The sequence below is a fragment of the Equus caballus genome, chromosome 18 (assembly GCF_041296265.1).
Source record: "Equus caballus isolate H_3958 breed thoroughbred chromosome 18, TB-T2T, whole genome shotgun sequence".
NCBI classification, from domain to species: domain Eukaryota; kingdom Metazoa; phylum Chordata; class Mammalia; order Perissodactyla; family Equidae; genus Equus; species Equus caballus.
In genome coordinates, this window is record NC_091701.1 from 11,402,856 (window position 1) to 11,427,158 (window position 24,303).

The 24,303-nt window shown below is 35.5% G+C and overlaps 1 protein-coding gene across 5 annotated transcripts in view; it reads right to left on the bottom strand.

Annotated features, from left to right (window-relative positions):
* Positions 1 to 24,303, bottom strand: part of PTPN4 (protein tyrosine phosphatase non-receptor type 4) — a 220,415-nt gene that overhangs the window by 47,906 nt on the left and 148,206 nt on the right. For all 5 annotated transcript variants that reach the window (XM_001492520.7, XM_014732416.3, XM_070241778.1 and 2 more), the window contains 4 exons: positions 20,745 to 20,808; positions 13,358 to 13,530; positions 5,995 to 6,063; positions 202 to 327 (listed from right to left, as the gene is read on the bottom strand). In XM_001492520.7, coding sequence (XP_001492570.1) covers positions 202 to 327; positions 5,995 to 6,063; positions 13,358 to 13,530; positions 20,745 to 20,808 — 432 coding nt within the window. The remainder of the gene's footprint in view (positions 1 to 201; positions 328 to 5,994; positions 6,064 to 13,357; positions 13,531 to 20,744; positions 20,809 to 24,303) is intronic.

Here is a 24,303-nt window from a genome sequence, read left to right on the forward strand (position 1 = left end):
TCATTCGCTGAGGCCATTCCATACCACTTATGCAATGAGCTGCACACTAAGAGGAAATAATGCTCTGGAGCAACAAAAACCATGTTTGACCAAAAGATTTAAATATAAAGATTTACGTATTTTGATCTTCAGGCAATGGAAATATATAGCAAATAATTTAGAAATTAGCAAAATGTATACCTGATGTTAGACTGTACTTACTGATTAGGAGTTCCAGGTGGAGATCGCGACGGAAGGCTTTGTGTTTCTAACCTGTCATCAGATATTGAATTTCTGCTTACTACTTCCCAATCCATTAACTTCCGTGCCAAGGGCTTACTTGGAGATCTGTAGAAATAATTTAACACATAAAAATTTTATTTCCATACCCCAAACTAGGAACCAAATCTTAGAATTTGTCTTAATAGATCATATTCTAGATGGATAAACATAAAGAGTTTACTGTTAATGCATTTGGAGGCTATTTACAAAATAATTTCCTAAGAAAATAAATTTGCTTTATATGAAGAAGGAAGGAAAGATAGGATAGGCAAAGTGAAAGAGAGAATAGGAAAGAAGAGAAAAAGAAAAGAAACAAGAAAAGGAAGGAGAAAGAAAAAAAGCAAGGGAGCAGTTAGTTAACAAAAGTTTTCTCAGGTATTATCAGCATTATAGATACTGCCTACTCCTATTCCAGAGTTTCTCAAATTCTAGCTTATCTTGGGATGTATCAAACAATTTCTAGCATATTATCTCCTGAATGTCCTTACATCTAAACTCTGATCCTCTGCCTCAATGAGGACAGGGAAAAAATGATAATTATTTATATGACATTTTATTTATAATTTTTTCCTTTTTATATATAGTAAGCCAGTGGATTGCTTTTCTTTAAAAAAAAGACATTTGGGAGGTTAACTATTCTGTCTTTTGGTGGGGGGGGGGGGGGTAGAAGAATCTTTTATTATCTATCTACATACTGTCAGCTATCATAGGGATAAAGAAGAGAACTAAGTGATCTTTTCAGAAAAGATATTGATCTTTGCAGAGATCAGAAACCCTCAGAATTTTAGGTGCGTCAACAACTAAAGTCTTTTTTATATATAAATTCAGATAGTGGTCAAAATTCATGGAAAATATATGACATCTATTTGAATGCTTAGCTTTTTGACATGCAGAGTAACACGGAAGGTAATATAATGAATTAAACTATTTATATAAAAATACACAATAACTCATCTTGTAAATTGACAGTTCCATATTTCAGTAATAAATTCACTGAAGCATATAGGAATAGACTGAACTAAAAAGCGTGGTCACATTTCAGTAATAAATTCACTGAAGCATATAGGAACAGACTGAACTAAAAAGCGTGGTAACAATGACCAAGAGTACTCCATAGAATTTATGTACATAGTGGGAAGCATTAAAATAATGATGAGTAGGAACCCTGAATCGTAGTTTTGATCTTCCATTAGACAAATGACTTTAAGTTTCAACATCTAAATATCTAAATCTACTAGTACAATGTATGATCCTAAGGTCCTTCCCTACCTCCTGAATTTTATGATTTATGAGTATCTAAATTTTCAGTGCAATTTAGTCTATTAATTTTACTAAACCACAAGTAACTTAAATTATTTATGAATCGAAATCACACAAGCGCCCTATCATTTCAGGTATTCATAGCCAAAACCTTTACAGTTTGGCCCAGTGACATCTCCTTAATTTAAGAACATTCAATATTTTCTAAAAGAGTTACAATGTTATCAATTAAGGAAAAAAGGCATCGATTCAGATTTCATTTTTCATAAGTGAATTCAGAGTAATTTAAGCATGAACATTTTCTATTATCCTGAGTTTAAACTGCAGGATTTTCTGAATTGAAGACAACTCAGGACACCATTTAATCCAGCTCCCTCACACGGCCGTGCAAATATTCTAATCAGTCACAATAAAATGAAAATAAAGTATATTACCTCAGGCATTAGATTTTTTAAATGAAGCTTATTAAAAGAAACCTTAGTATGGCTCTTCTATTAACACTAATTCTTAATGTTAATAGACTATTCTTTCTCTTATATTTAGACTACTAAATGTAAACTGTAAGAGTTCACTAACCACAGCCAGGAGACCAACTACTTTCATTTTTTAAGAGAGGGAAAAAGTCATTTGAAGGAGGAAAAAATAAAGTCATACTCACCTAGTATAAAGCGTCAGAACACTTTACTGTTGTTAATAAACTAAACAGGTTGGAAATGCTTTGCATTTAAAACTAAATTTTAGGTACTTTATTATATTAACAGTTTTAACCTCAGAGACCCACCCACTCAAGCTTGCTGTCTATGTTTCCTGTTGAGTGTGGAAATTTCAGAGAAAAAAATACCACACTTCATCAGTGTGTCTGCAATGTGGTAAATTTATTTTCTGACCATGGTACCTTATTTTTCTGTTGCATGGGAACATTCTTTTGCTTTCTCTTAGATATTATATGGCAACTGAAAAAGTATGAAAGCAATTCAAAGAGTTGACATATCAGAAAAATAAAGTAAATTAACTTATTTATTACTGCTGGGAAAAAAGACCTCACATGAAAAGTTCAAGAAGTCTTTTCTTTCTATTTATACTGCCAACTAAAATTCCAAGTGGACAAGAACTGTGGAATTCTCTACTACTTTAACAGAATAACTTAATTCAATAATTGCTAAAATCTTTATTATAGAGTATTTTGGTAGATACGCATCAGGTCATCACAATAAGATTCTGATATATTATAAAAAACAACCCCAGAAAAGCTTAGTATTTCACAGCTAACAGGATCATTAAAACAGTCCTATTAAAACTTTGTCACAGCTGATGACTTAGTTCAAGGAGGATTCATACAATACCAGCATAACAAAAGAAACAAGGCAGTTATTTGGGGCTTACCATATTGGAATTTTAGCTCTAGTAGTCACTGAATAATGCATGTTTGTTTTATAAAAGAGCCTGTTAAATAATTTCAGGTCCATAGAGATGTAGGCAGTGGGCCCCTGGGGGCTGGCAGAGCCACCCATACTTTCTGGAGTGTCTCTTCTCCCACCTGCCACCTGAACATTCTTTCCTTAAATAAAGATCTACCCCTTGCCACAAAAACAAAACAAAACAAAAAACAATTTCACATTTTAATAATGCATATACAAAACGAAGAACTAAGATGCAGGTATATTTGTATATTTCCCAAAATTTGATATGATCAAAATGCTAAAACATTAACACTTATAAAGAAAGTCATTTGCATGATATTAACATTAATATACAAATGCACCTATGATTTGGTATTCACATTAAGACATCATACTACAAGATAACTAATTATCAAATCAATTCAATATTATATCAAGCAAGAAAAAAGTTAAGTTTGCTGTTACGAAAAGAAGAAAAAGGTGTTAAGTATTTTGTTATGGTGTAGTTTTAACAGCAAAGAATCAGAAAAATATTTATTTTGATATGAAAAAGTCTGAAAGAAGTGATGAAATTAAGTTATAGTACTAAAAACTAGAACAAATATATTTTAAATTACAGCAATGAAGTTGATAAGAAGTGCTTAGTGCTTTCTAACTGGAATCAAGGCTATCTAAGATTGTGAAAGGGAGGATTCTGAATTAATTTCAGTAGCTGTGTCTATTAGGGTAGGCATCTCTGTGTTCTGTCTTTTTTCCTCCCTTCTGAAATAACCTATCCACCGATTTATATTTAACAGAGAATAGACACTATATCCATCATAAACGTAGATGCCAAACATATGTACTCTTTACTTTAAGGACTTATCCTCTCCAAGCCATTTTTTTTTTTTATAAAGATTTTAGTTTTTTCCTTTTTCTCCCCAAAGCCCCCTGGTACATAGTTGTGTATTCTTTGTTGTGGGTCCTTCTTGTCGTGGCATGTGGGACGCTGCCTCAGCGTGGTTTGATGAGCAGTGCCATGTGCGTGCCCAGGATTTGAACCAATGAAACACTGGGCCACCTGCAGCAGAGCGCGCGAACTTAACTGCTCGGCCACGGGGCCAGGCCCTCTCCAAGCCATTTTTACTGAATTTAAAAAACATCTACCACGTCAGAGAGATTAAAAGAGCTGGAGCTATGGCAGTGAACCAAGCAGACACAACTGCCCTCATAGAGCTTACACTCTGCTGAGGGAGACAGACAAAAAACAAGACCATCTCTCACATTTCCGAGACAGGAAAGGAGTCAACATTCACCTATCTCATAGCAAAAACTGCTCTGCAGAGGTTAAAAGTGTGGGTAAGGACCTGGAATGCCTAGGTTAGAATCTTGCTTACATCCCTTACTATCTATACAATCTCAGGCAAGTTATTCAAACTTGCTGTGCTTAGTTTTCTCATCTGTAATGGAATTTACCTCATTGAGTCATAGTGATTGTGAGCTAATATACTAAAATTGCCTGGCAAAGAGAAGTACAAAACAAATGTTAGCCACTATTACATTACATTAGATCTGGTCAACCTCTTTCCACTCACATCCCCGTACAGTTGATCCTATCACAGTAGCCAGAGTAATTTCCCCCAACCCCCATATTTTTATTATGGAACATTTTAAACATAAATAAAGCAGAGAGAATAGTTTAATAAACTCTGCGTACTCAGGACCCAAGTTCAACAATTATCTTCATGGTCAATCTTGTTTCATCTCTACCACTTACTAACCCTCTCACCCCAATTACTTTGAAGCAAATCCTAGAAATCATATGATATTTGTAAATACTTCAGTTTATCACTCTAAAATATAAGAACTCTACCAGATTTTTAAAAATGCATGAGTTTATATCCCTTTCATGCTTTTAGCCCCCACTGGCTTCCACTTAAAACCCAAAGTCCTTAACCAATTCTAACTTAAGGTCATAGAAGTTCTGGCTGCTGCCTACCTCCCCAACCATCAACTCTACCATTCTTGCTCGCTTTGGTCTATTATCAGTCTACTCTTCCTGACACATGGCTCAATCCTTTACTTATATTAGATATCTGTGGCATCACTTAGAATTTAAGCTCCACGGGGCCAAGATGTCTATCTTGTTCTTCATTGTATTCCTAGGGCCTGAAACAATGCTCAGCAGAGTAGGTCTTCAATAAATATTTGCTGCCACCGATTTGGTCATTCTTCCTCCTTCAGAGCTCTACATCTGAATATTTAATAATCTATTAGATAATTCTGTTAGAGTGTTGCTCAGGCATCTCAAACTAGACCTGTGCCAATTTAACTCCTTTTTCCATTACAAATTTGTTCTTTCTACTGTATCCCGTCTATTTTATGTCACTCAAATCTGACAGTATTTCCAGATACTACTGTCTGTAACACTTCCATCCAATTGGTCAACAACTTCTGCTAGTTCTACCTACAAAATGTTCCCCAAATTTGTTCCGTATTCTCCATTTCATTGCCAATGTTTTAGATCAGGCCTTCATTATTTCCACTTGGATTACTGCAGTAACCTTCTGACTGGTCTCTGAGTACCCAGTCTTTACTTCTAATCCATTCTTTATCCTTGCCCATAAAATTATTTTCTAAAACATAAATCTGATCATGTCATTTCACTTGTTAAAAAGCAAACTGGCTACAACAGATTGTAAAAAAATGAAGATAACTAAATGGCACCCAAATAAAAACCAACTTACTTCTTAACAATATGATACGGAAACGGGCTGGATAATGTACGAAAAGAATCATTATTTTTCTGAAAAATATTAAAAAAGGGAAACAAAGCTTCCAACAAAATGCGGTATTAATAATATAATATTTGATTCAGCCTACAGAGCTACAAAGCTTGGCACAAGGTTAATTTAACTCATGCAAAAAAAAAAAAAGAATAAATTAGACAAACTATTTCATTATCCCCTCAACATAATTTATAGTTTAACTAAAGAAAGGATCAGGTGATGATTCTGTAATCGTGTCTGGAAAAAGAGTTTTAATAATTTTTTCTGTTAAAAAAAATTCAAATACTGAAATAGAAGTGGCTTACCTTGCAAATACCCTGTCTTTATTTGCCTTTTCTTTGCCATACTGAACTGACTGGACTTCAGTTCTCCCACTGAAATACATGAATATGCACAATAATAAAATCTTAAAGAAAATTATAAGATAAAATGACTATACACAACATGATTATATTACAATTTCATAAGAGACAAAATTTTTTAGCAGAGAAAAGGGAGAAGAAGTTAAGAAAGAAAGACTGGACTACATTCCAATTCTACCTGAATGGCTGAAGCTTAATTACAGTTCTTCCATTTATGAACAAAGATGTGTTCCATAGACACTTCATTTTCAGATACTTCTTTATTTGAGAGTGAGTATGAGAAATAATTTTGCATGAGAGGAATTCTTCTCTGCTAAGCCCTGGAAAGGCATTCCCTCTAGACTCAGAGATAGGTTGCTATGTCCCAGCTCATCTAAGCCCTGCCCTTACTCTATAGGCCTGTGGTTTAGCTAGTGTCTCTACTGTTCCTTAGGAAGGGCCCGAAACATCTTGATCTTGAAGAACTGTTCTTTCCTTGGGCAAGATTTTCTTCCTTGTCTATTGGTAATGATCATAGATATGAAGACTGGTTACATCCTCAAATCCTTCCATGTCCAGACACAGGCAACTCCGGATTTTTGTATATAGGAAGGAACTAAGAACAGAAATATGGTTGTGAGTTGGGCACTATAGGGAATTTGTCTTGAAGCTGATTTGTCTAGCAAGCACATTGTTTATGCACGGGAACTGATCCTCCTCCGTGGTACACCAATGTGTTCAGACCAAATTTGTTAATAAAAACTTGGTTCTCAGATAATTGGTTACTTGACATGTCACATTATTTAAGGGTGGATGAACATAAATATCTAGTATATCAAACACAACCACTTACATATGTAGATATCTAATACATATAAAAGCAGCCAAATATAGGTTTCTAAAGCTAAGCAAGCAATTTTAAGACCATCTTCTATGGAAAAGTATAGATAAATGTGAATACAGCATGTCTGTTGAAGTTTCAATGGAAAAGTCAGAAACATTACCATGATTTTTAAACTTACCCAACTTGAAGTTTCTTAAGAAAATATATTTCCTCTAAGAAGGATAAACTATACTTGCAATTATGAACAAGGTAACAAATTAAGGTTCACCACTGTTTTGTATTTCCACATTAGAACAATGACTTTAATCGCCTGGATGTTTTGGAACAGAGATAATACAAGTGTGTGTATGAGGTGGTTGGTAGAGACAGTAACAAATTCTTTGATATTCTGCATTCCATATCTCAGTCTAAATAATATTACATTTTAAGTATTACAATAGTTGTAATATTCATAACCATTGCTTATTCTGAGGAGAAAAAACCTATTTATTTAATGCATACCATTAGGGATAGGACCGTGTCCAAATAAACATCTGACATGCTGCCATTACTACTTCACTTACAAAATTATTAATCATTTTGATTATTAAAAAGTGCTTTGGATATGTTTTTAAAGTTCTCAAGGACTACAAAGACAAAACTTCAAAACTATAAACATATATGGTTTACTTATATACACTAATTTAATTTAATGTTAGTTGAGCTGTCATAGGTCTCAATCCTGTCCTTCTGTGCTCTGCTAAGTTTTGTAGGAGGCTGTGAGTCAACAAACTCTATCTTCTAGGTTCCTTTGCAAGTTGACTCTCTGCTAGGTTCTGTATTTTTTCTGGTGGGAGATCAGAAAGCAGAGCAAGTCAAAAGCAGGAGACTGACAGATGCTGCTAGCTGCTATAACAATAGTGGGGCCAGGACACAGGGAGAAACAGGACCTTATAGACGGTACCATCCCTGATCAAAGCAGATCCAGAACTGAAGTGACAGTGGCTGTAACATAATGCAGTGGCAGGTCTAGGCTTGCGGACTCCAGCCCAGAAGGAATACAAGCTTCTGATTCTTAAGCATTACCCATTCTTCCTGTTTGCTTCTCCAAAACTCTACTTCTCCTTTTGCTTTTCCAGCCTTTCTAACATCTGTTTAACCAATTCCCTCAATTAAATTGCTTTTATTTGAAAAATCAAAGGGGCTTTCTATTTCCCTGACTGATGCATTAATTTTCCAGTGAAGAGGACTCAAACGGTTGGATTAATAAGTTGAATTTCATAATAAAAATATAAAGATAAAATTGAAATATGAGGGAGTAATTAAAAGTTTGTATTTCATATTATCTATAATATTATTCTTCAGGGGTTTAGTATTGTTATTAGAACAAAATGCAAAACTGTACCATAACCTAAGAACACTAAATTCTGACAGGAAGATACTTATCTTTAGAATAATGAGAAAATACCAACTGGTAAAAAAATACATATAAGCTTATTATAAAGAATTCAAGCAAGATAGAAAAGCATAACAAAAAGAGGGGAAAAAAACCCCAAATTTAGTAGGAGTCTAACCCCTAAGATATAATCTCCATATGAGCAGGTAAAAATCATTCTGAAACTACATACACATAGAAAAGGCTCCAAATATAGACATAATTCTATTACAATGTGATTATGCTACATATGCCACTTTTAATGAAAACGACACTATACTGATTTTCCCTGAACTAAAAGAAAAAGACCACCATTCATTAAAAAAAAAAAGAGAGAGAGAGAGAAAACATTAGGAAAACCTTAAGGAGTTGGTTATTAATGTTTTCATTTTTGTTAATGTGGAATCTCCTACTTCCACTAGTCCCTTCTTTCCTCTTCTTTCCTTAGTTATATTATTACTTTTACTTTGTCAAAGTTTATACCATTTTAATTCTATTCTATAATCATACTTCTCACATTGTCAAGGATTAGTTCTATATTGAAAGGATTTGCTTTTACTGAAATTCTTCTTGAGTCATTTTGATTTATCCCTTGAATGGCTTAATTTTACTATTAAAAGATTTTTTTCAAGATGAGCTCACGGATGCTATATTCCCTGAGGTTTTGTATATTTAATTATGTCTATCAATCGACTTTAGACTTGAAAGGCAACTTGGCTAAGTTTAATAGCTTTTGGTCACTTTTTTTTCTTTAAGACTTAGTATATGACAAAGGTGGCCCATAAGCTATATATAAGTCTGAAGAAAAATTTTATTTGATATTCACAGAATTTGAAAATATATAATGCAAACTGATAAGCCTTTAGCTCAAGGCTGGTCAGGGAAAAAAGAGAGAAATCACAAGTTACTAATATCAACAATGAGAGAAATGACATTACTAGAGATTCTAGAGATATTAAAAAGATAATAAGGAAACATTATAAACTTTATGCCAAAAAATTCAACAACTTAGACAAAACAGATAAACTTCTTGAAAAAATGTAACTACCAAAGCTTGCTCAGGAAGACAGAGAAAACCTGAACTGCTTTATATCTATTAAAGAATTTGAACATGTTGTTCAAAGCTTCCTATAAATAAAACCTTTCCCCCAGATGGATTAATCCGTAAATCCTATTAAATTCAAAAGGAAATAAAACCACTACTGCAGAAACTCTTCTAGAAAATTGAAAATGAGGGAATACTTCCCAACTCATTCAATGAGGCCTAAACTACCCTGATATCAAAACCCAACAATTACATCACAAGAAAACTGCAGAGCAATATCCTTCATGAACATAGATGTAAAAATTCTAAACAAGATTTTCACAAATCAAATAAAATAATACATAAAAAGAGTAATAGATCACGACCAAGTAGGGCTCATCCCAGGAATGCAGGGTGGTTTAACACTTGAAACTCAGTCAATGTAATTCCTCATATAAACAAACCAAAAAGAAAAACCATATAATCATTACAACAGTTGCATAAAAAGTATTTGACAAAAACCAATATTCTAACCTAATAAAAACTTCCAGCAACTGAGAAATAGAAGGAACTCCCTCAACATGCACGATATAGGCATCTAGGAAAAGCCTACGACTAACATCATACTTAAGAGTGAAAGGCTGAATGCCCTCCCCTAAGATAAAGAACAAGACAAGGATATCTGTTCTCACCACTACTATTCAACACTGTACTGGAGGTTCTAGCTGGGGCAATAGGAAAAGGAAAAGAAAAAAATCAGAACAGAAAGGAAGAATTACAATTGTCTTTATTCTCTAGGTAGAAACTCTGCTGGAAGCTACAAAAAAGCTCCTAGAATAAGTGAGGTGAGCAAAGTTTCAGGAAACAAGATCAACATAAAAAAATCAATTGCATTTCTATCTAATAGCGATGGACAATCTGAAATTAAAATGAAAAAAGGCCATTTATAATAGCATCAAAATATGAAATAATTAAGGATAAATTCAAGAAAAATGTAAAACACCTGTACTCTGAAAACTATAAACACTGCTGAGAGAAATAAAAGATGACTTAAGTAAATAAAAAGATACACTACCAGAAAACTCAGTATTTTTAAGATGTCAATTCTCCCGACATTGATCTATAGTTTCAGCACAATCTCAATTAAAATCCTAGAATTCTCTCCTGTATAAGTTGATCAGCTAATTTTAAAATTCAGATGGAAATGAAAAGGCCTTATAACATTCGAAACAACTTTAAAAAAGAACAAAGTTGGAGGACGACTACTACCGGAGTTTAAGACTTATTATAAGTCCACAATTAAGTCTACACGAATACAGACACTTGATTTCCAACAAAGGTGCAAAGGCAACTCAGTGAAGAAAGGGTAATCTTTTCAACAAATGGTGTTAGAATAACTGTATATCTATATGCAAAAAACTGAATTTTAATCCACACTTCACAGCATATACAAAAATTATTTCCAAAGGGATCACAGACTCAAATTAAGAGCCAAAACCACAAAACTCTCAGAAGAAAGTAGAGGAATAAATCTTTGTGACCTTGGGTTAGGCAAAGATTTATCCATAAAAGAACAAATTGGTAAACTGAACTTTACCAAAATTGTGCTCTTCAGAAGACACTAGTAAAACGAAGATAATGACAGGCATTGATGAGAATGTGATGGAACCAGAACTCTCCTACACTGCTGGTGGGTACGTAAAATGGTACAAACTGCTTTGAAAGAACGATTGGCAGTTTCTTGCAAAGTTAAACATACATCTACCATATGATTTGGCCACTCCACTCCTAAGTATTTAATGAAGGGAAATTAAAGCAAACGTCCATTCAAATACTTCCACATGAATGTTCACAGCAGCTTTATTTGTAATAGCCCAAACCTGGAAACAACACAAACTGGGCAACAACCCACTTGATATCCATAACAAAGTGAATGGATAAACAAATTATGGTATATTTATATTCCACAATAAAAAGACATGAACTATCAATACAGGCAACAACATGGATGAATTTCAGAATAACTTTGCTGAGGAAAAGAGGCCACACTAAGAATATATATATATATAATATATATGCTTCAATTGATATAAAATCCCAGAAAATTCAAACCAATTTATAGAGACAGAAAGCAGACCAATGGTTGCATGGGGACAAAGCAGCATGGGAGAAAGGGGTTAGAGAGGGGTATGAGAGAGATTTTTGGGGTAGATATGCTTGATATCTTGATTGTGGTGATGTATTCATGGATGTATCTCTCTCTCCAAACATTAAATCTTAAACTTTAAATATGGTGGTTTATTGCATGTCAATTATACCTTAATAAAGCTGTTAAAAATGTACAATCTGTCAGCCCCCAATAGCCTGAATGGCAGGTGTTGCTCCCCTCCCCACCAATATTTTTTCTTATTAGATTGTTCTTGAGCTTGGAGCTTGTTTTTATTATTATCTATGGTTGAAATTTCATTCTGTTTCAGTGGTGATTTTCTCCCAAATTGGTTTCTTTAACCGTCTTTTTTATTTATACTCCTCATGACTAGATTTTCTGTTTGCTGTGGTATAGTTTGGGTAAATTCCTTTTTTTTTCTCATCCTATCTGAGACCTGTTTGAATTATAGTTGAAGGCTGGTAACTACATTCTATTAATTTCTTTGTTGCCCAAGTGAAATGGTGTGTGTATATTTATGTGTATGTCATATTTTCAAAGACAGAGGGAAGAAAGAGCTCTGATTAAGTGTAGCCCTTGTATATAACCCTGGTGGTCACTTAGTTAGGAATTAAGTTTACTGAGGGAATACTGTTATGGTCTGTACTGTTCTTTCATTGGAGATTTCTTCCGTCCCTGCTGAGATTTATTACCAATAGATAAAGCTTTTTGATTTTTCCTTGACTTTCACCATTGGTCTAATACTCTATTTACCTTTAAATTCATAAGTACTACCACCTTACTTTTCCCGAAATTGCTTTTAGGAAGGTAACAGGGGAGTTAAACAAGAACCACGTTAAGAATCTGCTGTGCTTTGTTGGTGGTCAATATTTTCCTAATTCTATTTAAGTGTTGCTACTGAAATTTTTGGGCTACCTTTACTACTTTTCTTTGGGTGGGGCATGCATTTTTAATAGAATATCCTGTACTAAGCTTTATGCTGTAATTTTTTTCTGAGATTACAAACTGGGCATTTATAAATGTTTGAGGTTTACAATATATATCTTTTCTGGGCCATATCTAAATATTTTCCTCATGAATATATAACATGAGTTAATCTAACAAATAATGGTAAAAGGTTTTATTTATTGAAGATGGAAAATCTTATTTTGTGAAGCAGAAACAAACAAAAATAAATAACACTTGTTTTACCAGAAGATCATGAATGGCTTTTTCTATGTGACTCTTACCAGATTCCATTTAAAAACTAGTTTTCATGGGTCTTTCAAGAATTCCATAGGCAAAACTAATTAGAGCTTCTTCATATTTATAGTTATCCCCCAAAGACTGCTGTCTTCAGGAGAAAATAAAAGCTATCAAGAATAAATAATAAGACAACTTTAGGAAAAGGAACTTGGGGTTATTGTTCAATGACCAAATCTGATTTTGCACAATAGCTGTTTTGAACTCTTTACAATAAAGGGTTTGACAACTCATACACAAAAAAAGCAACGTAACTGTAAGCTCATGCAGAAGAGATCTTGGTTTTTACAAATCAAAGTTTCTTAGAACAAAGAAAAGTTTTATTGTAAATATTTAACAAAGACACCAATGGAAATGATAACATGTCTAGAATGTAAATAATTAAATATGGTTGATTTGCTTTAGAAATTAATGACCTGGAATATAGTCAATGGAAGAGGTTTCTCAAGTCTAGTTATATCACAAGAACCGACAGAACATTTTGCCAACAGAGACAAAGGGGCCACACTCCAGGGAGATTTTTGACTTAGTAGGTATGTATGAGTAACCAAGATTCCATGGTTCAATAAACTAGACCCTTATTTTAAACGGAGGAAAAATCCAACAATAAAGCATTAATGCATAAGCAATACTTACCAATACCGGAATTTTGAACCTAATGTAAAATAATGGGCAAAAAAATTCTTTTGAGGTGGAAGTGGTCTGTCCAAACGAAAGAATGTGTGATGTTCTACACATGCTTTCCACAAATTTTTGCATGCTCTGTAATTCACCATATTAAATCCCAATAATGTTTCTCTAGATTCATGCTGTAATAAATGACAAAATGCAGAGAATACCAGGAAAAGGTCAGGATCTAATGCTCCATTTAATTCACTCTTTACAGATAAATATTCTAGTCAGTAATATTACATCTCGTAGGAACTTTTACTTTAGAACATAGTTAGAAATAAGTTTAGAAACTGATATACATCTGTTTTAAAAAATCAGTAGCTATAATTCTGTTTCAAAATATAATCCTGGCCCATATACTAAACTTTAAGATTATCACATCTTTCAATATCTCTAAATTTATAAATCTGTGCAGACCGCAAATAAGTAAATAAGAATATTCAGCACTTCTGAACACTTTATGAAACTCAAATTTTAAAATAAGGAGCAATAGAAATTACTCAGATGGAGAAAGTCAATACCACATGATTTCACTCATAAGTGGAAGATAAAAACAACAACAACAAACAAACATAGATACAGAAGAGGGGAGGAGGGAAGGCAAAAGGAATAAAAGGGCACGTGTGCGGTGACAGATGGTAATTAATCTTTGGGTGGTGAACATGATGTAGTGTACACAGAAATCAAAATATAATGATGTAGACATGAAGTTTATATAACATTATAAATCAATGTTTATCTCAATAAAAAAATAGAGCAATAGGATAGAAGCATTTCTTTAATTTTTCTCTAAAAGTCTGGCATAAGTTACTATTTAAATAAACAGTTTCATTGAAGTAAACTATGTATCACAAGGCATACATGTCATAGTGTACAGCTCTGATTTTCACATTATGAATGCAATCATTTAACCTCCAACCAGAAAAAGAAATATATTGTTACTAGCACCTCTGGAGTATCTTTTCTCTCCCCTTTCTAGAAGACTACCTCCCCAAAGGTAATTACTCGTCTGACTTTTATCACCGTAGATTGGTTATGCTTGTTTTTGAATTTTATATACAAAGAATCATACATATGTGTCTCTAGGTTTGACTTCTTGTGTTCAATATTATATTTCTATATTCATCTATATAGTTGTGAAGCACTAATTCGCTCATTTTCATCCTACATAGTATTCTATCATATGAATATACCACAGTTTATTTATCCATTTATTGTTGACAGACATTTGATGTTACCAGTTTGAGGATGTAAACATACTGCTGCCATGTATGTCCTGTATGTTGTCTGATGCACATTTCTGCTGTTGGATCATAAGATACACACATGTTCACCTTTAGTAGATAATGCCAACAGTGTTCCAAGATGGTTAGATCAATATGTATTCCCTTCTACCAGCAGTGTGTGCTCTACATGCTCTCCAATGACTGGTTTAGCAATCTTTTCATTAAACTATTCTGGTGGATGTGTAAAAGTATCACATTTTGGTTACAATTTGTATTTTCTTGATGATTTATGAGGTTCAACACCTTTTCATGTTACTGGCCATGTGGATATTCTCATTTCTGAAGTGTCTGTTCAAGTCAGTAGCATATTTTTGGATTGGGTTAGATATACAACCAAGGATGTGCGGGGGGTGTGTGTGTGCGCGCGCGCACGTGCATGTGTATTATAAACATATTCTGAGCTCTTTCACTCAATGATGTCTATTGATGAATACAGTTCTTAATTTTAACATAGAGCAATTATTGACATTTTAAGGTTAATTTTCCTTCTATGGTCTGTTAAATCTTTGCCTGTCAAAAGGTCATGAAGATATTTTCCATAATTAAAATACAGTAAAATGGCCATGTATAAGTATTAAACTACTATGTTAGAAGATAATATGCTTAAAATATCACCTCTCAATCACCAGAGAATTCCTAATTATGTTTGACAGCTGCTTGCTATGCACTAACAAATACAGTTCACATGTTATACCACATACCATAAACAATGCAAAATGACAGAGAATGTCTTACAAAGAGTATGAATGCAGTAATGCTCCTACGTGGAAGTAAAATCTAAGATGCATGTAAGTCATGTCGTTCTGTGTCCCTCATACCCCGTGAAGTGAAGGTGGGCACCCAGGTTTGAGATTGCTGTCTGGGGTGGAGGGGGCACAGCCACACTTGGCGCTCATCCCCCAGGGATTTCTCTCCGTACAGTGGCAGAGCTGATGGGGTACAAACCTCAGGACCTGATTGAGAAGACTCTGTACCACCACGTGCACGGTTACAGCAACTTCCACCTGCGCTGCACTCACCACCTGTGTAAGATGCCACAACGCTCAGCACTGGGACAACTCCAGCGCATCCTGGATCACCCCAGGGCGGGGCGTGACTTTAGTCTACAGCCTGTGGATGGGTGGGAACCCTCTGAGTACGGTGGTATTTGAGGCCCTGCTGGTGGCTGCTCCAACCCTGGGCCCCAACTTGTTTCTCTAACATCTGCAGGCAGCTCGCACAAGGCGAGGGCGAGTTTCTGGACGGAATCCTCCTGGGAGGGGTCTCATTCTCCTATTCATATGCTTCGCCCTACGCAGACCTCACTAAAGACGGAAACAAAAAGTGAAGCTAGCCCGCTTGGCTCATGTGCATTGACGCCCTTGGCTTTTCATACAGTTTTGCTTTGAGCTGAAATCTCTCGGGAAAGGGAACATGAGCAAAGGAGTTCAGCTGCCTAGACCCCACCTTCTCAGTTAGAAAACAGTATTGGGGAATCCTTCCAATTTAAGTGTTTCCTCCCTTGCTAATGGTGAGGGACCAGAGGATTCGAAGCAAATTAACAAGACAATCAATTCACTTTGGGATAAATTCATCCTGTCTGGCACGATTATTAGGGCTCACAGGGGACCTGCACTCCTACCCCCAGGGATTGCATTTGGGGCTGATCCAGAGTGAGCTCATTCACACCAGTTGCCTTCTGCCTCTCCATCAGTGCTGGTGAAGGGGTAGGCAACCACCAAGTACTACAGGTTGCTGGCAAAGCATGGTTGCTGGGTCTGGGTGCAGAGCTATGCGACCATCATGCACAACCAGCCGCTCGTCCAGGCCACACTATTGTCAGCGTCAACTAAATTCTCATGTGAGTGCAAGCCTGCCACCTCTCTGCCCCTCCACGCGATGCTGGTCTCCATGAGGGTGCAGGTGGTGGGCACAGTTGGGTTAGTTGAGTCTGGGGACCACTGGGGACGCTGATTTTGACGCTGGGTGCTGGCTGTGCTGTGAGGTGGCAGCCTGAGCACTTTCATCTTTAGAAAGAGGCTTCCTTTGTTATATTCTGGAGAAAGATTTAGCAGTTTTTCCATTCACAGTCTATACATGCTTTCTACTCTCTCTTAACCTTTTAAGTGAACTCTCCATCAAATAAAACTTAATTCAGCAGAAAGAAAAAAAAAAAACAGAGGAAAGGATCCGATATACGGAGTCATTTATGGTTAATAAACAGGACAGCTGTTTCACTTTTTCAAATCCGGGTTAGAAGTCTTTAATTTTAACCAGAGTCTCCAAACAAAGTTAAGAGTTCTGAGAGAGGGATTCTTTCCCTGAACCACAAAGGGGGTTTAAGTGACCAACAGGGTCTGACTTTAACTTCCAGAAAGCAAAGGGACTCGAGCTACTACTGCCAGTCTTGGCTGGCACCCAGGCCCCGCATGCTGTGTAACAGAATCACTGGGTGAGGAGCCGGCCTCCTGGTGTCACCTGTGGTGCGGCTGGCTGGGCAGCTGCGGTGGCCACATTTGAGCCTTATTCTTTCCAGAAACAATAACTGTTTACTGGTTGCTGGTGTGGCCCTGCAGGCTGATCATGTGGCCTGGTGTATAGCTGGTAAAGAAAGCACGTTCTGTATAACGTGTGCTAAAGCTGAATGGCTGGCTCAGGGTTGAAGGCTTTATGAAGAACTCTTTTGTGTGTGCAGTTCTTTTTTTGCAGAGGTGCAATTTCTTGTGCTTTTAGGAGACCTCAGGAGTTAGTTACTTTGGAAGCAGTGACATCCAAGGAACTTAGCAGAAATGCTATTTTGACATTAGGAAGTTGGTTAAGGGGTGCTATTTGGAATCAGACTACACTATAGGTGATGAGGACTAGATTCATGCTGTGTCTTTTATTTATTTATTTTTTTGTGAGCAAGATTGGCCCTGAGCTAACATCTGTACTAATCTTCCTCTATTTTATCTGGGATGCTGCTGCAGCGTGGTTTGATGAGCGGTGCTAGGTCCACGCCTGGTATCTGAACTGGTGAACTCCAGGACGCCAAAGCAGAACACAGGAACTTAACTACTATGTCACTGGGCCAGCCCCCATGCCATGTTCTTTTAAATTGCTGAATTAAATACGTAGTAGTTGGAAATGTTATGCTTGGCAATAAGACTATTTACTTTGTGCCCTGTTTTTTTTTCTTTTTTGGATGCTATTACTGTCTTTCCAAGAGGATTCACACTGATTTTTCAGTAAGACATCCATTGCCTAACGTGAGGCCCACCTGTATGCCTCTGTTTAAGGTTAACTGAGTTTTTTTTTTTTTTGACTAATTACAATCCATCACCACACAAATGTGCCTAATCACCCTGTTCACCTTCCTCCCTCTCCACTTCCTCTCTGGTAACCACCAATCCAATTTCCATCTCTATGTGACTGTTGTTGTTTTTATCTTCTACTCATGAGTGAGATCATACAGTATTTGACTTTCTCCCTCTGACTTATTTCATATAGCACAATACCCTCAAGGTCCACCCATGTTGTCACAAATGGCCGGATTTCATTGTTTCTTATGGCTGAGTAGTATTCCCTTGGTGTATATATATTACATCTTTATCCATTCGTCCCTTGATGGGCACCTAGGTTGCTTCCAAGTCTTGGCTATCATGAATAATGCTGCAATGAACATAGTGGTGTGTGTTATCTTTATGCATTCGTGTTTTCATGTTCTTTGGATAAATATCCAGCAGTGGAATAGCTGGATCGTATGGTAGTTCTATTCTTAATTTTTTGAGGAATCTCCATACTGTCTTCCATAGTGGCTGCACCAGCTTGAAATCCCACCAGCAATATATGAGTTCCCTTCTCTCTATATCCTCTTCAATACTTGTTTCTTGTCTTGTTAATTAAAGGCATTCTGATAGGAGTGAGGTGATATCTCATTGTAGTTTTGATTCGCATTTCCCTGACAGTTAATGATGATTTGCATTTCCCTGATAGTTAATGATGCTGAACATCCTTTCATGTGCCTGTTGGCCATATGTCTATCTTCTTTAGAGAAATGTCTGTTCAGATCTTTTGCCCATTTTTAAATTTTATTTTCTCCCTTTTTGAGACTTTCCATACTTCAAAAAGCCTATATATGATTTTGACATTCTACCAATTGTATTTGGAATGAACAAAATTTTTCCCTACACATTTTGTAAATAATAGACACAAAATGTTGTATTCAGATATAAGTAGTCTATTAAGTTTGAGTATTTAAAAATAGAGATGTTTCAGAAAGAAAACATTAACAAAGCAACATTATGCAGAGTATGTCTGTGTAGTCTTTAATCAATTGTTAGTTGACTTTTGTTGCTGATGTTACCTGCAGCTAAACACATTCCTAATGATACACCACCTCAGAGAATGGCTGTGAGGATTAAACGATATAAAAATGGTTGGTATATTACCATGCACTTGGTAAGACCTCAATAAACGTTCGATAATATAACTATTATTATTACTACTAATAAGAATAGTACTAAAATGGGAAGAAATTAGAAAAGTTGACTTCTACACTACCTTCTACCAATATAATTAAAGTAAAATACTTATTTCTTCTCTAGTTTCTAGGTAAGATTTATCATGTTTCATCCCTCTAAATATTTACTAAAACATGCACAAGAATGGTCATTAGCAGTATTAGTCATAATAGCCACAAGCTGGACATGGCCAAACTGTCCACAAACATAAGAACGAATAAAAAGGGGCCTGCTGGTGGAGCAGTGGTTAAGTTCGTGTGCTCTGCTTTGGTGGCCCAAGGTTTGCCGATTTGGATAGCGGATGCGGACCTACTTGCTGCTTATCAAGCCATGCTGTGTTAGGTGTCCCTACATATAAAATAGAGGAAGATGGGCACAGATCTTAGCTCAGGGCCAGTCTTCCGCAGCAAAAAGAGGAGGACTGGCAGTGGATGTTGGCTCAGGGCTAATCTTCCTCGGATTAAAAAAAAAAAAAAGAACGAAAAACTAATTTATGGTATATTCCTTCAGTAGAATACCACACAGCAATGGAACAAACTACTGCTATGTGTAACAACTTGGATGATTTTCACAACGTTAAGGGAAAAAAGGCAGACAAAAAGAGAACATTCTATATAGTTTAATTTTTTAAAGTTCAAAAATAAGCCAACTAATCTATGATAATACAAATGAGAATAATGTTTACCTTTTGGGAGGGTTAAGGACTGCAAAGTGGGCATCAGGTCCATTAGGAATAATACCAGTTTCTGGGATGGTAGTAACGTTCTACACATTGACATTGTATTTTATATACTTATCAAGCACTATACTCACTGTCTGTATACTATTCTATTTCAATAAAACCTCTCTTGAAAAAAAATTCTGTATTTTGTGAGCATAAATGATCATAGTCACTGAGTAGATTAATATCCTTAAATAAAATGCAGCTGATTCAAATACATTTCAAAGGTTTCAAATACATTTTACATACACTTCATCTTGAAATCTGCACTAATTTGTCAAGATTTCTAAGAAATAATGTAAGTGAAAGGATAAGGTTAGTTTAACTTGATGAAACAGATAAAATCAATTACAACATGAAATTCTTTCCAACAATGTACTCTCCATGATAACTCAATGTGTTGTATTTAGTAAGTAAAACGGACATTATCACTCCAAGACAAGGAGGAAATGTACTACACGTTCATGAACTAGAAACAAAACTAAACACTCAGGTTCCCTGAAATGAAATGAACTTATATATGTAAGGAAGTGCTGTAGATTTAGTAGAAAGAAGAAAAAGGACATATAAAATGTTCAGTTACCAACCTATGTGAATGGGCCCTAAGGACTGACAATGAACAGCACGATTGAGGTCAGTTTCTCAGTTTAAGAGATAGCAAGTTGGGTATTTAGAAGAGCTTTAAATCAGAACCACAGAAACACTGGGGAAATAAATACACTGTGTCATAAAATGTGAATTATTTAACTCAGTTGGCAGCTAGCAACAGCATTAATAACACTTTTACTTGCACTAAAAGTTGTCATGAATGACTAGTCATTTCTTAAGATTTCATTTATATTAATAATTAGATCAACACTCACCAGTTCTTTTCTAAGTTGAATAAAAAACTGTTTGCACTTAAAAGAAATTTTTACAATCTTCAACCTAGATAGAAAAGAGAATGAATTGGAGTATTTAAAATATTGGATAAAGAGGGAAATATTTGTAACAAATTAAGAAAATAATTTAAAAGATAATCTTTTAACTGTATGTTCAGCAACATGTAAACATTTAATCATATATACATACACACATTACATAAAGAATCTAAAGTTTTGGGTGCTTTGGAAAAATAACTATAATCTATTTGGTCAACTGAGGAAAGGTTTATCAGGATATTTGCTGTACACTATATATTTCCCAATTTTATAGCTATAGAAATAAATAAAAACACACGTCACAAATTAAAATTTCAAGAAATACCAATAACATAGTTATTTACTCTTTAAAACTAGAAGTAGGTTTTTGGTTCTGCATGTAAGGAGCTTGGAAATCACCACTCTATCCTAATAACAAGTAAAAATAACAAGTCAATAGACTGAAAAAAAATCAACAATTCTTCTTGGATCCACAAGAAAGGGGAGGGCACAGGGAAAACTGCTGCACCCCTAAGACTTGAGAGACCAACAGGTGAATACAGGGACTTGTAGCTTACCAGAGCCGAGATTCACGAGCAGAGGCTGCCAGAGGAACCAGAGCAGGGGTAGGAAACCTGAACTGTAATCTACGAATCATCGGAGCTCAGTGTGTACAACTCAAAGAGTTGAAAACTCCAGGGGGACTCCTTCACAGCGGGGCCCCCACAATATTGTGAGATTTACCTCCAGAAGCTCAACCAGATTTCCACAGTAAATACCAGGGAAAAATACCCTTGGGTTTCTGGGAGTGGAGGGGGAAAAGGAACTATTTGGAAATAAGCCAGAGCACTCTGTTCTTAGTAAGGTCTGACTTTAGGGGAAATTAGTTAACCAGAGCATAACCTGCTGGGGCATTATCAGAGCCTAACTAACGTGGGGAAGGGAAATACCCACCCACAGCCTACTCTAGCCATCCTGTCCCAAATAAGGGGGGTGGGGGACTGAAAAACACTTGTGAAGCTAACAGTCCAGGGGCACAAGCTCACTAAAACACGAAGAGCCAATCATAGGACTACAGAATGCTTCCCCTCCACTGACATCACCACCACATTACTAAAGGCCTATTTACAGCAGTTTCTTTTACTAAGATATCATGTCTGCGAATCAAGAAAACAATTACATGGCATACCAAAGGCAAAAACACAATGTGAAGAGACAGAGCAGCATCAGAACCAGACACGGAAGGAATGTTGGAATTATCAGACCAGAAATTTAAAACACTATGATTAATATGCTAAGGGCTCTAATGAACAAAGTAGAAAGCATGCAAGAACAGATGGGCAATGCAAGCAGAGAGACAGAAATACTAAGGAAGAACCAAAAAGAAATGCTACAGGTAAAAAACACTGTAAAAGAAATGAAGAATGGGGCTGGCCCAGTGGTGTAGAGGTTAAGTTCATGTGCTCTGCTTCAGTGGCCTAGGGTTTGGATCCCGGGTGCAGACCTGCACAGCACTTATCAGGCCATGCTGTGGCAGTATCCCACATACAAAGTGGAGGGAGACTGCCAACAGATGTTAGCTGAGGGCCAATCTTCCTCATCAAAAAAAAAAAAAAAAAAAAGAGAGAGAGAGAGAAAGAGAAAGAGAAACAAAGAATACCTTTCATGAGCTTATTAAGACTGGACACAGCTGAGGACAGAATCTCTAAGGTAGAGGATATAATAATAGAATCCTCAAAAACCGAAAAACAAAGAGAAGACTAAAAAAGGGACATAATATCCAACAACTGTGCAACAACTACAAAAGCTGCAACATAGAGTAACATATGGTAATGGGAATACCAGAATGAGAAGAAAGAGAATAAGTGATATAAGAAATATTTGAACAATAATGACTAAGGAAATTTCCCAAAGTAATGTCAAACACCAAACCACAGATCAAGAAAGCTCAGAGAACACAAGTGGGATACATGCCTAAAAAACTACACCTAGACATATCATTTTAAAATTACAGAAAATCAAAGATAAAGAAAAAATCTTGAAAGAAATGAGAGGATAAAACATCTTACCTATAGAGGAACAAAGATTAGAGTTATGGCCAAGTTCTCAGAAATGATGAAATGGTAAGAGAGAAGAGTGTAGTATTTAACGTGTTGAGAGAAAAAAACCCATCAACTTAGAATTTTGCATTCTGTGAAACTATCCTTCAAAAATGAAGGAGAAATAAAGACTCTCTCAGACAAACAGAAATAGAGAATATTTGTTTCCAGTAGACCTGCCTCACAAGAAATGTTAACAGAAGGAAAATTACACAGGTCGGAAAGTTGGATGAACATAAAGAAAGGAAGAGCACTGAAGGAGGAAGTGAAGGTAAAATGAAAACTTTATTTTTCGTATTCTTAATTGATATAACAGATAACAGTTTGCTCAAAATAATGAAAGCAACAATGCAATTACGTATGATTATGTAAATATAAAATGGATATACACACAATTATCTACTTATGTTTGCTTATCTATAAGTGAAATGAATGACAGCAACGATACAAGAGACAGGAGGAAGAAATTAATGTTATCTTATTATAAGGTACACACACTATCTGTGACATGGTACATTATTATTTGAAGGTAGACTTGGATTAACTTTAAACGCATATTGCAAACTCTAAACCACTAAGTAAAAAACAGAAGTATAACCGATAGAAGGAAGAGAAAATGGAATACAAAACACTCAATTAAAACCAAAAATGGCAGAAAAAGAGTGAAACACAAAAACAGAAACAAAGAGCAAAGGCAAAAAACAGAAAACAGTAATGAATATGGCAGGTATTAATACAAACATCAAAACCCTTTGGAATGTCAACAGTGTAAATGCCTCAATTGTGTAAATGCAGCAATCAAAAGACAGATACTGTCAGAGTGCATCAAAAAAAAGACCCAACTATATGTTGTCTACAAGAAAACTACTTGAAACTTAAAAATACATATAGGTTAAAAGTAAGGGATGGAGAAAAATATACCATGCTAACACTAATCAAAGGAAAGCAGGAGTACCTGGGGATGGAATGTACAGCATGGTAATTATAGTTAAAAATACTGTATTGTATATTTGAAAATTGCTAAGAGAGTAGAATTTAAAAGTTCTAATCACAAGAAGAAAAATGAACTATGTGTAGTGATGGATGTTAACTAGACTCACTGTGGTGATCATTTAGCAATATACACAAATATTGAATCACTATGTTGTACACCTCAAACTAATATCATGTTAATTATATCTCAGTAAAAAATAAAAAGAAAGCAAGAAAGCAAGAGTAGCTCTAATAATTTCAGAAAGAACAGACTTCAAAGCAAAGAAAGTTAGAAGGATAAAGAGGGGCATTACATAATAATAAAGGGGTCAATTCTCCAATACATTAAAAATTTTTAATGTATATGTGTCTAACAAAAGAGCATCAAACTACAAGAGGAAAAAACTGACAGAAATACAGATGAATCCACTATCACAATTAGAGACTTCAAT